Raw genomic sequence first — 14,682 nt, forward strand, 5'->3', positions numbered from 1 at the left:
CCTAATTTACACTCCAATGGAGTAGAAGCTCTGGATAGTTCTACTACTCTGGAAAGGCTTCGAGAACAGTAACGGGGGCCAACTGTATCTGCCTTGCAAGGATCAACCTAGTTAAGTAAGGAGGGGGCTTCATCATGAATAAGTTAGCTGTTAGGTGATGAAATGTGTGGCTACTATAACCCATTACACAAATAAAAACACGACAATTCCCTCAGTTTCGTGCAGAGGAGTGTTGAAAAAATGAGCAGAAGCAGTTAAGAATGACCATTTTTTTTTTGCATTGTCCATAAATACAAGCCATGTTATTGCTACTCTAAAAGTGAGATTCTTTTCCAATAACCAGTGAGATGACATAATATTAGCTAACATAGAGGAACTGAATTATGTCAATATTGATATTCTTGCTATAAAAGAAACCAGAAGAAATAAAATAGCCGCAGAAAAATGCAAAGATGGCTTACAGGTTCTCCTTAAAGAGGTAAAGTGAGAAAAGTGGTCTAGGGTAAATGGAAGTAGTGGTACATTTGGGATCAGAAGACCTGGTTAAAATTCCACCTCTAATATACTACCTAATAAATGTGTGTCCTTTTTGTTTTTTAATAAGCACTCTTGCACTTCCAGCTTGGGGAAGATAAGGGAGATCAAGCTTTAAAAAGCAACAGTAGCAGATTGAGAATATGTAAGGCCTTGGGGCATGAGGAGGAAAAGAAATCATTTTATTGGGTATTTAAGTCAGAAATGAATTTTCATTTCCAAAGATAGCCTACAGTTAAATTATTCCTAACTCATGTAACTTCTGTTTCCTAGAAGCAACTCACTTGGCAAAATGAAACCATGATTTAGGATGTTGCACTTTGCTAATTATCTCTGGGATATTCACACACTGTATTAACAAGTGACTTCATAAAGTTAGCACTAACTATGTGCCAGCAATTGAGCGAAACACTTTACAATAATTACCTCATTTGATTCTCACAACAACCTTGGGAGTTAGGTGCTATTACTATCCCTGTTTTACAAAGTGGAAACTGAAGCAAATAAAGGTTAAGTGACTTGCCCAGAGTCATAAAGCTGTTAAATGTCAGAGACTGACTTTGAACTCAAGTCTTCCTGACTCCAGGCTCAGATAGTTCTATGCACAACAGAACCACCTAGCCATTCCTAGAAATAAATCCCTTATTTTTAGGAATAAGAACCAGTAAGGACAATGTAGGTCATAGTTCTATTTTCAACTTTGTGATTGACATGATGTGTGGTACTGCATGTTTTTAGGGTCTCAGTTTCTACTTCAATAAAACAAGGATGATCAGTCAACAAGTAATTAACATCTGTTCCTCAGGTACTTTCTGAAAGGGATGAAATTTCTACAAAAATTGCAAATTAAAATCTTCTATAAGAACTGATCTCAAAAGAAAGGCTAGTTATCTTGAATTAAGAAAGGTTGGTTGGGGGGGTAGAGCCAATATGGTGGTGTAGAAGTAGGAAGACTCTCTGCGCTCCCCCTATAACCACCTCAAATACCTATAAAAAAATGACTCTAAACAAACTTTAGGGCTACAGAACCCACAAAGTGACAGAGAGAAACTAACCTCCCTCTGAAGACAGCTCGGCAGGCAGGCAGGCAGGAAGGGTCCAGGGCAACCTTACTTTCATTGAATTTGGCTTAGGGAGGGAATGACATACACACTAAATAGGGTATTTACCCAATAGGAGAGTAGGGGGGAAGAGGATGAGAGGGAGGATGATGGAGGGGAGGGCAGGGTGGGGGGGAGGGAAATTGGAAGCACATGCGTTTGAAAAAGGACAGGGTCGAAGTAGAGAATAGAAGAGGTGGAGGTTGGGAGAGGATGGAGGGAAATATAGTCAGTCTTTTACAATATATCTACTATGGAAAGATTTTGCATAGCTACATATGTACAACCTATATTGAATTGCTTATCTTCCCCATAAGGGTGGGTGAGGAGGGAGGAAGGGAATGAATCTGGAGTTCATCAAAGTCTTAAAATCAAATGTTTAAAAATATATACATTATTATTTTTTTTTTCATGCAACTGGGAAATAAGATATGCAGGCACTGGGGCATAGAGATCCATCTTGCCCTACTGTAAAGTCAGAGGGGGTATGGGGGAGGATATAGGAGAGAGCAGATTGGGGGAGAGGGTATTCAGTGGGATCACTATTTTGGGGTAGTGGGTAGGGGAAAGATGGGGATAAAATTTGTAACTCAAAATCTTGTGGAAATAAACAATGTAAACTAAAAATAAACATAAAATTTAATTAAAAAAAAAAAAAGAAAGGGGGGAAAAAAGGCTGGTTGTAGGCGGTCACATTTTTCAAAGAAGAAGCCAGGATATGAATATAACACAGTTCAAAAAATAAATCTGAAAATCCAAAGGAAACCCATCTCAAACTGCGCAAAGTGAGTATTCAATTGTTTCTAGAGTTTTTTTGGGGGGTGAATTCTTGTAACAGAATTTTTGATTCTTTGATGAAATCCATCTCATGAGTGTAATAGACTGCTACTACATCTAAAGAAATGATGAATATAAAAAAGTAGAGAAACATAGAAAGACTTACATGAATTGATGCAGAGTGGAATAAGCAAAACCAGGAAAACAATATGAAGACTACAACAAATAAAAAAAAGACACCTAAACATACCCTAATTATATTGTTAAAACCTGTAATGGGAATGTAAATTTTAAAGATCTTCCCTGTCCCTAGGCTAAAGTGCACCTGGAGCCTGGGGTGGGAGGCTTGTTTTTTCAGTAGATACTTCTTGATTGGCCAGTGAGTCAATAAGGTTGTTACATTCTCTGAGCCAGGAGAAGGCTATTATAAGCCCTGATGTGTAGCTTTGTTTTGGGGCTCACTTTGAGAAATGTTCTGTGATTTGATCAGATGAAACTCTGGGAAGCCGTTGTCCAGGGCCCCCCTGGCTTTGAAACCCAGATGTTGTTTGGTATGGATGTAATGGTTGGACAATTTGGAAATCTGTCTACTTGATCTGTTTCTGTCTTGATAATTCCGTCTGTATATTCTGAAGTTTGGGGTGCTGACATCTTTCCCCTGAACTAGGTAAATGATACATATTTGACTGATTAAAGTAAGCTTGTTAACCCATTTTGAGTTGCTTTCCTTTAACAAAGCAGATCTAAGAACCTGTGGTGGCAGACAAGCTGGGGTGCTTGCTGCTACAAAATGGCATCATGAACAGGATCTGCAGAGTAAAAGGAAAGTATGGGGACTGGGATAATTGTTTGTTTCCCAGTTGTGGTAGCTGTGACTCTGTGGAGCCATGGAGCAGGAGAGAAGAATGGCCTGCATGTGGACTTCACTGAGCTGAGAGCAGGAATGGTGAGCTGCCTGCATCGGGACCTGGGCAGAAGCCAGGAGTGGCTGCCGCCTACGGGAGGAGAAGGAACCCAGGAGTTCAGAATTCAGCCACAGGAAAAGATAAGAACTGAGCAGCAAAGCAGGGGCACTGAATGTGTTTCCTTGCTGCATCCTACAGTTTGGGACCCAGAGGGAGGATGGACTTGTGACTATGGTGGGTGGGATGAAGTGCCGTGGACCCCCAAGGACCCCACCTTATTGGTTTTGTTGCCCAGCCCCCTCTCTGTACTTGGAAGCAGGGGCTGGAGCTGTGTGAGGGGAAGGATACCCCTCCCCCCCCCAAGAGAACTTTATTTGGACTCTTGTTTTGAATTGAGGTGGTAATGCAATGTATTTTGTGTTTGTTTAAGGCCAAGTGGCCACTTTAGTTCTGTATCTAGAAAATGTGACATAAGAGATATTTAGTGCTAATTCAAAAGTAAATTGACTATGCTATGGGCATGAAAGATCTTGGGGTGGAATGTAATGGGAATGTAAATTTTTAAGATCTTCCCTGCCCCTAGGTTAAAGTGCACCTGGAGCCTGGGGTGGGAGGCTTGTTTTTCAGTAGATTCTTCTTGATTGGCCAGTGAGTCAATAAGGTTGTTACATTCTCTGAGCCAGGAGAAGGCTTTATAAGCCCTGATGTGTAACTTTGTTTTGGGGCTCACTTTGAGAAGTGTTCTGTGATTTGATCAGATGAAACTCTGGGAAGCTGTTGTGTTGTTGAGAGCCCCCCCTCAGCTTTGAAAAACCCAGATGTTGATTTGGTATGAATGTAATGGTTGGACAGTTTGGAAATCTGTCTACTTGATCTGTTTCCCTGTCTTGATAATTCTGTCTGTATATCCTGAAGTTCAGGGTGCTGACCTTTTTCCCCTGAACTAGGTAAACGATACATATTTGACTGATTAACCCATTTTGAGTTGCTTTCCTTTAACAAAGCAGATCTAAGAACCTGTGGTGGCAGCGACCCTGGGGACGCTGGGGTGCTTGCTGCTACAAAACTCGACCCCAAAGAAGAGTTGAAAAAATGTGCATCCCTCCCTTCTTAAACAAAGATGAGGAAATATGTGTGAGACATATTAACAAACTGTCAAATATAGTCTGAACTATGTTCTTTATCTTGTTACAAGGGAGTGTAGTCAGGTGGCTGGGGAGGAGAAGTGAGGAGTAATACGGTGAGAAATTAAAGCGATGTAAAAGTAAAAGGCATCAATAGAAGATTTTTTTTTTTAGAAAAGGTAAGGAGGGGGCAGCTAGGTGGTGCAGTGGATAGAGCACCAGCCCTGAAATCAGGAGGACCTGAGTTCAAATCCAGCTTCAGAAACTTAACACTTACTAGCCATGTGAGGTTGGCCAAGTCACTTAAACCCCATTGCCCTACCTTCCCCCCTTCAAAAAGCAAAAAAAAAAAAAAGGAAAAATATGATACATTTTAGAAAAAGTTGGATTGGAAATGGTTAAAATTATGTATTTTTAAAAGTCTGACATTTAGACAAGTTTCAATTATCTAAAAAATTAGAACCTGAATACTCAAGTATTCTGCAACAATGTGAAAAATTGAGGTATTACTGTAGTTTGAGAAAATAAGGAAAGGGAAGGATTGCCATGACAAAGGAAAAAAATGCTATCTTTAAAAACCAGCACATTGGGAATAGTAATACCAATGAATATGATTTGGGACCAAAGAAAGATGAGTATCCTAACAGAGGATGATGAAGAAAGCAACATTAACTGATATTTATATAGTACATTAAAGTGGGCAAAGTACTTTTAATTATTACCTCATTTGAGGCCCACAACAATTCTGTGAAGGAGATACTCAAGGAATTATGATTATATACAGCTAGTCAGTGTGGGAGGCAGGATTCCTACCAAGGGCTCGATTTCTCCAAGTTCATCCATTCCTAAGGTACACAGCCTTTCTCAAAAATAGGATAGATAGTTCAAATGATAAATGCTGGAGAAGATGTGGGAAAATTGGAACACTAATGCATTGTCAGTGGAGTTGTGAACTGATCTAACTATTCTAAGGGAGCAATTTGGAACTATGTCCAAAGGGCTATAAAAATGTACATACCCTTTGACCCAGCAATACTACTTCTAGGGTTGTATCCCAAAGAGATCACACAAATGGGAAAAGGACTCACATGTACAAAAATATTTATAGCAGTTCTTTTTGTAGTGGCAAAGAACTGGAAATCAAAAGGATGCTCATAAATTGGGGAATGGCTAAACAAGTTGTGGTATATGAATATAATGAAATACTATTGTGCTAGAAGAAATGAGGTGCAGATGGACTTCAAAACAACCTGGAGAGATTTGTATAAACTGATGCTGTGTGAAGGGAGCAGAGCCAGGAGAACAATGTGCACAAGTACAGACACATTGTATCTGTGATGACTAACTTTGATAGACTGGACTCATCTCAGAAATGCAAGGTTATAAGACAACTCTGAAGTACTCATGATGGAAAAGGCCATCCACACCCAGAGAAAGAACTACGGAGTATGAATACAGATTGAAGCAAACTACTTGCTCTCTCTTTTTCGTTTTGTTTCTTCTTCCTCATTATTCATTCTATTGGTTATAATTCTTTACAACTTGACTAATGTTTAATTTGAAGGTATACGTATATATTGGATTGCATGCTGTAAAGGGAGAAGGGGGGAGAAAATTTGGAACTCAAAAACTTGTGGAACTGAATGTTGTAAAATAATAGTAAATAAATAAATATTTTTAAATGGGATAGTTCATATTACTTTCAAAATTAGTTAAAACTTACAATGTTATAACAGAAAAATCAAGTGTCAAAAAATTAGGGAAGGTAAAAGTTATACTCAAACTATGGAGAGGAGTTCATAGTGCTATGAAAATCAGAAGACCACAGGATCAAGGATCTGGAGATAGGAATCTCAGCAGCTATCTGGTTTAACTCAGAGGTGTCATACATGCTGCCCCTGCCCCGTCAGAACTCCTGAGTGTGGCCTGAACCAGATTAAAATGTAATTGAGAAATATTTAACAAAGTTTTAAAAATATAATAAAACATAGATAACATTACATTTTAGAACTAAGTCAATATGCGGCCTGGAATATATGGATCATTTCTATTTGAGTTTAACTGAACTGATGTAACCCTTCATTTCACAGCTGAGGAAACCAGAACCAGGTAGGTTAAATGATTTGCCCTAGGTCATACATATTAAGCTTCAGAAGCAGGATAAGCAAGTGCTTTCTCCACTATACCACCATTGCCTTGCATTTCTGAACTAGAAGAATACACAATCAACTAGATCAAATATTTTGCAGTTAGTTTCTGTTTTTTCCCCTAGAAGTAAAATACCATAAATTGTCACAATAAAATAGAGCAAAAATTAATTGCCATTCTGAGCTCATTTATAGACACATCAAAAAGTTCTGTTTATATAAAGTTTCCTCTTTTCTGTACCTTCCAACCTGTCCAAATCAATAGTTTTTCCGTCACTGCATAGACAGGTCACAGAATATGTCCTTCAAATTAAAGAAAATGTTTATTACTTCTCTTTCAGGATACTTTTTGACAAAGATCTTCTTTTAAACCTGTGAAATGAGTAACTTAAAAAAAATTTAAAAAGCTGGGCAGCAAGGTGGTGCAATGAATAAAGCACTGGCCCTTGAGTCAAGAGGACCTAAGTACAAATCCGGCCTCAGATTCTTGCTAGCTATGTGAACCTGGGCAAGTCACTTAACCCCAACTACCTCAAAACAAAACAAAACAAAAACTACCTAAATATGCAATTTATTGTTTCAGATAAGCCCAAGCGGTATGACAAAAATGCATTTAAAATTTAAGGGCTATAAACCATATCTTATAGAAAAAGCATGTATACACACATACGTAGGCAGGAAACCAACTCATCAAAGCAAAACAGCATAAAAGTGGTGTTAAAGGTTTTTTCACTGTTCACACAGTCTTCCTGGCCTTTGCTAGTTTCTTTGTCTAGGAAGTGGAGATAGCTACCATTAATCTTGCCCAACAGTGGGGCAAGGTGAATTATTTACTCCCATAGGAGTGCTATCAGGAAAAACATGGACTAAATGCTCTTTAGATTCACATTTTTAAAAAACCAAATATATTTATGAAAATCTGATTATTTTTGATGAATCTTCTCACTGTACCCTTCCTTCAAGGAGTTAGGAAACCAAGGCCAACAGAAATTAAGTGATTGGCCTAAAATTACCCAGCAAGTCAGTGGCACTGCCAGGTTCAGAGGTCATACAATTATTCTAAGAATATCAAAGCTGGAAGGGACATTAAAGATCATCTGACAGTACAATGACCTCATTTTAAAGATGAGGAAACTAGGGCCCAAAAAGATAAAGTAACTTGCCCAAAGGTCACATAGATACTAAGTGGCAGAGACTGAATTAGACTCCCTAGGCACTTGTTTATAGATTACACAGCTTGGAGAAACTTTACCGGGAACTGCTGTAAAGATTTCTGATAAAGATGTGCACAAAATCACATAGTAAAAAGGAATTCTGCTTGTAAAAGTGAAAGAATAAAGAGGAGACAGGCTGATGAAATATCAAAGGGGATAAGAGATGAACAGTCTAATTATGGCTAAGACTCCTTAGTGTTACATTGTTACTCCACCAAAATTAAAAGGACCTTCAGAGATCTTCAGCAAAGGATTTAATGAAAGACATGGCCAAGAGTTTCCATTTAGGAAACAGTTATGAGCTACACTTGAGGGAGGAGTAGCAACACTGATGAGACTGTGGGTCTACCATCTAGTGGCAAATGAATGAATGAATGAAAACAGCATTTATTATGCATTTACTATGGACAAAGCACTGGGGATATAAATGGGAAAGGAAGACAGTCGCTGCTCTAAAGTAGCTCACATTTTAATAGAGGAAATAACATATGGAAGGTTTCAGCTACAAGTCAGAAGTAAAAGTCCCATGGTCCTTAGGGTGCAGTGAAGTTAATGTCTCTTCATTAATGTCAATTTCTTTTTCTTGGGGGGAAGGCAAGGCAATTGGGGTTAAGTGACTTTCACAAAGCTAGTAGGTGTGTCAAGTGTCTGAGGTCGCATTTGAACTCAGGTCCTCCTGACTCCAGGGCCAGTGCTCTATTCACTGTGCCATCTAGTCGCCCCCATTAATGTCATTTCCAGTGATATAATAACACTGATTTCTGGGACTGAACTATTTGGTAGTACCAAGGACTTTCTGAGCAAGAACTGTGAATTCCGTCTTTAGTAGCTGTGGTTTCAGCACCTAAAGGAGCAGGTGCCAGGCTAGGTCTTCACAGGTCACTGGGCTACAAGCACTGCTGTTTCAAGACTTTTGGGTTCAGGGACCTGTGCTGTCTTCATGGGGATTTGAGGGGAGATGGTGGCAGTGGCAGTGGTTCAATGTCCCTTGAACATGTCGGGCACCCCATGCTTCAGCTGAGTGCACTTGTGTGTCCCATGAGGACAGCTGGGTTGGCTGCTGGGAAGGATGGCTGGCCCCTGCTCCAAAGGAGCTGCTTCTCCAGATATCACAGAAAGGAAATGTTATGGACAGCCCTTGCTTCTCCATCTCTCCTGACCCCAGTGATACTTTTTTGCCTGTATGTTACCATTAGGTCATGCCTTAGTTTTGGCAGCTTACTTCTATTTCCAGGATTTTAACTTCTAATTGTGGGTCTACCATCTAGTGGTGAAGTACAGCATTATAGGAATTCAGTGTTGATACACATAGGGGAAAAAAAGATAGTGTTTTCTAATCAATGTGTATTTGTATGTCACGATTCCTAAAAACATATTGTGGTCAAAGGCAGGGAATGCCTTTATTAACATTGTATGAGACTTTGAAGACAATTAAAATACTACTAAGATTTACAAAGAGATAAATTCTCTTTACCATAACAGAAAATTATCTCCACAAAATACTAGTTAAAATTAAGAAGTGACTTTTCCAAAGTTATTATACATGTTTAAAAAAAAACAGAATGAGGAAGAACTCTGAGAAACAAGCAAATTTAAATGCAAAGTGAATGTTACAAAATTCAAAATTATGATGACCAAGCTTGGCCTTAAAGAAGATATGCAAGAAGATATCTCTTTCTCCTTTCTTTGCAAAGGTGAATGACATTGTATATAATGTCAGATTTTTTTGAAGTGTTTTGTTAGTTATACAGAGCTTTTCTCTTTCTTCTCTTCAAAATATAAAGTATACCTCTTTGGGAGAGATGAGGGAAGGATATAGAGAAAAATCTAAGTGATATAAAACAAAAGATACCAATGAAAATGTATATCACAATTTTTTTTAATTAAATAGGAAGAGGTGGAGCCAAGATGGCAGAGAGACAGCAGAACCCTAAATGCACAACATTCCCCTCCAAACAATTTTAAAATGTTGACTTTTAGTATAAAGTACATACTTATAATTGTATTGGGGAAAAATCCCTTCTTATTTATTTACTTTAGTATTTTTGTCAAGAATGTATGCTTCTTCATCTATTGAAATCACCTTTTAAAATTTTTTTTGGATATATATGTTTTAATAGACTGATAGTCCCTCTGATACTGAAATAACCTCATATATTTGATATGAACTTTTCTGGGACATGATGAATCATTTTCTTCATTCGATTGGCTCATATTTTACTTAATATTTTTGCATCTATACTCATCAACAAAAATGGTCTACAATTTTTGTTTTTAGTGTTATCTTTATCTGATTTTACAACTGGTACCATATTTGCCTCATAAAAGGTACTGGGTAATTTTCCAATCTTTACTAATATTTATGAATAATCTATGTGTGGAACATTCATTATTTGAATGTTTAAAAGAATGCCACTGTGGAACAATCTAGAATGTTTAAAAGAATGCAACTGTGAGGGGTGGCTAGATGGCACAGTGAACAGAGCACCAGCCCTGGAGTCAGGAGGACCTGAGTTCAAATCTGACCTCAAACACAACACAAAAACTAGCCGTGTGACTTTGGGCAAGTCAACCCCAACTGCCCTCCAAAAAAAAAAAAAAGAATGCCACTGTGAAACAATCTAGATCAAGTCTTCCCACCCCCTAATTTTTTGATGATTTGTTTGTTCCTCTCAGATTGATCTAATAAAATTATTCATTTCTAAAACATAAAGAAATGAAATGGGAAGAAGCTAAGTTTTCATCTTCAATTATTTTGTGACCTGTGTGAACAAGATCACTCACTTGAATCAACAAAGACTTTTAAACTCCATCAGAATTATAGAAGGGGCATCACGGGTCATCTAATTCACCCCCTAGCCAAACAGAGATCCCATCTGTAACAGCCCCAACACTGAGCCTCTAATCAAGCCCTCTAGAGATGGAGAACACAAAGTAACTTATTTTAATCATTTCAGGAAGATTTTCTTTATGAATTTAAAAACCTGGCTCTTCTTTAACCTCTTGTTTTTATGTCCATCCTCTGGGGCCAAGCAGAACAAAAGGCCTAACCTCACCTTCAAAGGATAGCCCTTCAAAGACTTTTTTTAAATGGTTATCATTCTACCCCACTCCCTTAAGTCTTCTCTTTTCTAGGCTACATTTTACCAGTTCCTTTAATAGATGCTTTAATTTGACATGGTTTCTAGTCTTCTCACTATTCTGATTGCTCTGCACTGAACTATTTCAAACTGTCAGTATCTTTGCCCAAAAAGTAGTACCCTGAACTGCATCTCACTTTGTCGAAGACTTTCCAAGCCAACAAACAACCCTGTTATTATGTTCAGATAATTATATGTTGTCATCAATGAAACATGATGTTTATTCTTACCTTTTGTAAATTTTGTATAGTGAACACGTCTTTTTGATGACTTCGACTTCTCCTCAAGGCTAAAGGATTTTTTTTCCTTGTTACCCGAAAAATCTAAAATAAAGATAGAAAAGCTCAATGAGCACCTTCTGTATTAAGTCATGTAATCTCACTCATATAAAACTTTTAAGAGCACTATAATTTTATAAGCGCTAGTATATAATTATCAATTAATATTTTGTAATGGACAATGTAAAGAAAGTACTTAAGTACTTAAGTCTTTGTCCTTTAGGAAGTTATAAAGTTACTGTGGAATGCATAATTAAGCCTTTAAAAAAATAAAGAAATGGAGGCAGGTAGGCGGCGCAGTAAGAGCGCCAGCCCCAGAGTCGGGAGGACATGGAATCGGTTCCGGCCTGAGATATTTAATACCCTCACAAAATAATGGAAAGGAAGGAGGGAGGGAGGGAGGGAGGAAAAGAAAGAAAGAAATGTGGCTAAGGAAGGGTATTTCTCACCCAGAGTACCAAACCAAATTACTGGCAACTCTAGCGTCAGAACTCATTGGCTCCTGCCATTCCTGGGATATTCACTTGCTGTATGGGCTACTCTTCATAAGTATACATATATGTAAATCACAAAATTAGGTCTTAGATAAATCTTACAGCTAACTAATCACTTCACAACTTTTACACCTCAGCTGTAAACTAAGTTGCACGTCTTTTCTCACTGTGATCTTACGATTTCATTGGAAAACAATCTTGGATTAAAGTTTGGATAGTATAATTACCAAGAAATAGAAACTCTCAGAAAGTATATGATAAAAAGTAGTAGCTAGCAGAAAATGATTATCTGTCTCTTATAAAAAAGACTGAAATCTCAAGTCATGCCTTGTAAAAAAATATAGATATAGGATTGGAAGGGAGAGGAAAAGAGAGGAGTAAGGGTCCTTTACTCAGGGACCTATATGCAATAAGCTTTAGCTCTAAAAATCACAAAGCTAGACAAAGAATAAGGGGCAAAACCCCCAGTTACAGTTTCTTAGAACAAATCTAATAAGATGAATAATGAATTCTTATCCAGTGATCTCAAAATTTTCTACATCTAGTTCCCAGGAAAAACTGGCTCAAAATTTTACAAAGGCATCCCAACTATGAATTTTTTTGTTACTTTTTTTTGGTCAATCAAATAATACCATTGAAGCCTAAAGTCTCTTAGCTTTTAATGGCATGTTAGGATTCAATAACAGAATTAATATATCAATGCATTAATTATCAAGAAGTCAATTAGTTTCTTTGATCTTCAAATTTGACAAGTGATTTCCAATTTAGCAGCCAGGTGTGGCAGCAAGCACTGTAGCATCTCCAGGATGGCTGCCAACACAGGTTCTTAGATCTGCTTTTCTAAAGGAAAGCAACTCAAAATGGGTTAACAATCTTGCTTTAATCAAACATATGTCATTTACCTAGTTCAGGGCAAAAAGGTCACCACCTCAAACTTCAGAGAATACAAACAAGTTACAAGCAGACAAGAGAAACAGATCAGCAGACAGGGCTTCCAACTGTCTGACTATTACATCCATACCTAGTTAGTTACCAGAGAGGGAAGCACCAACATGTGGGTTATCAAAGCTGGGGGGGAAGGGCTCGATTGTTGCCCAGAGTCTCATCTGGTCAAATCATATAACACTTTTTAAAGTGAGCCCAAAGCAAAGCCTCACATCAGGGTATATATAGCCTTTTCCTGGCTCAAAGAATGTCACAACCTTCTTGACCCACTGCCCAATCAGAGAGCACCAAGGTGTGGGCATTCCTGAAAACCAAGCCACCTGCCACAGGCTCCAGGTGCACTTAAGCCTATCAAAGGGCCTAGGGTCAGGGAAGATCTTAAATTCCACCTCCCATAACACCAGGATATACTTTGCTCCATGGATTGTGTTCATTCCTAAAATTCCAGACATTAGAAACCAATTTTATTTTATTTTAGTTTAGCTTTTTAATTAAATTTTATGTTTATTTTTAGTTTACATCATTCATTTCCACAAGATTTTGAGTTACAAATTTTATCCCCATCTTTCCCCTACCCACCATCCCAACACAGCGATACCACTGTATACCCCCTCCCCCAATCTGCTCTCTCATTCCCCCTCTGACTTTCCAGTAGGGCAAGATGGATCTCTACACCCCAGTGTCTGTATATCTTATTTCCCAGTTGTATGTAAAAAAAAATTCTATATATACATATATATTTTAAACATCTGATTTTAAAACTTTGAATTCCAAATTCTTTCCCTTCCTCCCTCATCACCCACCCTTACTGGGAAGATAGGCAATTCAATATAGGTTGTACACGTGTAGCTACGCAAAACATTTCCATAGTGGATATATTGTGAAAGATTGATTATATTTCCCTCCATCCTATCCCCCCACTTGTTCTATTCTCTAATTTGACCCTGTCCCTTTTCAAAAATGAGTGCTTCTAACTTCCCTCCCCCCCAAACTGCCCTCCCCTCCAACATCCCCTCTCTCATCCTCTTCCCCCCTACTCTCCTGTAGGGTGAGATACCCTATTTAGTGTGTACGTCATTCCCTCCCTAAGCCAAATTCAATGAGAGTAAGGTTGACCCATTCCCTTTTGGTTCCTGTTCTTCCCCTCCATTGTAACAGTTTTCCCTTACCTCTTCTAAATAAGATAATTTACCCCATTCTGTCTCTCCCCATCTCCTCTCATTATATTCCTCTCTCACCTCTTAATTTCACCTTTTAAGTATCATCCCTTCCTATTCAATTGGTCCTGTGCCCTCTGTCTATGTATACCTGTACCCATATATACACAGACTCACATATGTATTCATACACCCATATAACCTCCTATATAGACATATCTATGTATGTATACATACATATATATATATACATATATACATTTATATTCCCTTGAACTACTGTCATACTGAGAAAAGTTCCTAAGTTTACAATTATTGTTTTTCCATGTAGGAATGTAAATATTTCAACTTTGATAAGTTCCTTATGATTTCTTTTCCCTGTTTACCTTCTCATGCTCCTCTTGGTTCTTGTATCTGAATGTCAAATTTTCTATTCAACTCTGATTTTTTCATCAAGAAGGCTTGAAAGTCCTCTATTTCATTGAATGAACATATTTTCCCCTGAAACATGATGCTCAGTTTTGCTGGGTAGGTGATTCTTGGTTTTAATCCCAGCTCCTTTGACCTCTGGAATATCATATTCCAAGCCCTTCGATCCCTCAATGTAGAAGTTGCCAAGTCCTGTGTTCTCCTAATTGTGTTTCCACAATATTCAAATTGTTTCTTCCTGGCTGCTTGTAATATTTTCTCCTTGATCTGGGAACTCTGGAACCTGGCTATAATATTCCTAGGAGCTTTCTATTTGGGATCTTTTTCAAGAGGTGATCTGTGGATTCTTTCAACCTCTATTTTGCCCTCTGGTTCTAAAACATCAGGGCAATTTTCCTTGAGAATTTCTTGAAGGATGATTTTTTTTTGATCATGGCT

General features: G+C 38.0%; 1 protein-coding gene across 1 annotated transcript in view; it reads right to left on the minus strand.

The window, feature by feature from the left end:
* The window catches only part of PINX1 (PIN2 (TERF1) interacting telomerase inhibitor 1), a 107,419-nt gene that overhangs the window by 75,256 nt on the left and 17,481 nt on the right, over window positions 1–14,682 (minus strand). Inside the window, exon 5 of the mRNA XM_069075659.1 lies at window positions 11,172–11,264. Within this exon, the coding sequence (XP_068931760.1) occupies window positions 11,172–11,264 (93 nt within the window). The remainder of the gene's footprint in view (window positions 1–11,171; window positions 11,265–14,682) is intronic.

This window comes from Petaurus breviceps, unplaced genomic scaffold, assembly GCF_028583685.1.
Source record: "Petaurus breviceps papuanus isolate PSGF00001 unplaced genomic scaffold, PetGlider_PUasm1.0 90919, whole genome shotgun sequence".
NCBI classification, from domain to species: Eukaryota; Metazoa; Chordata; class Mammalia; order Diprotodontia; family Petauridae; genus Petaurus; species Petaurus breviceps.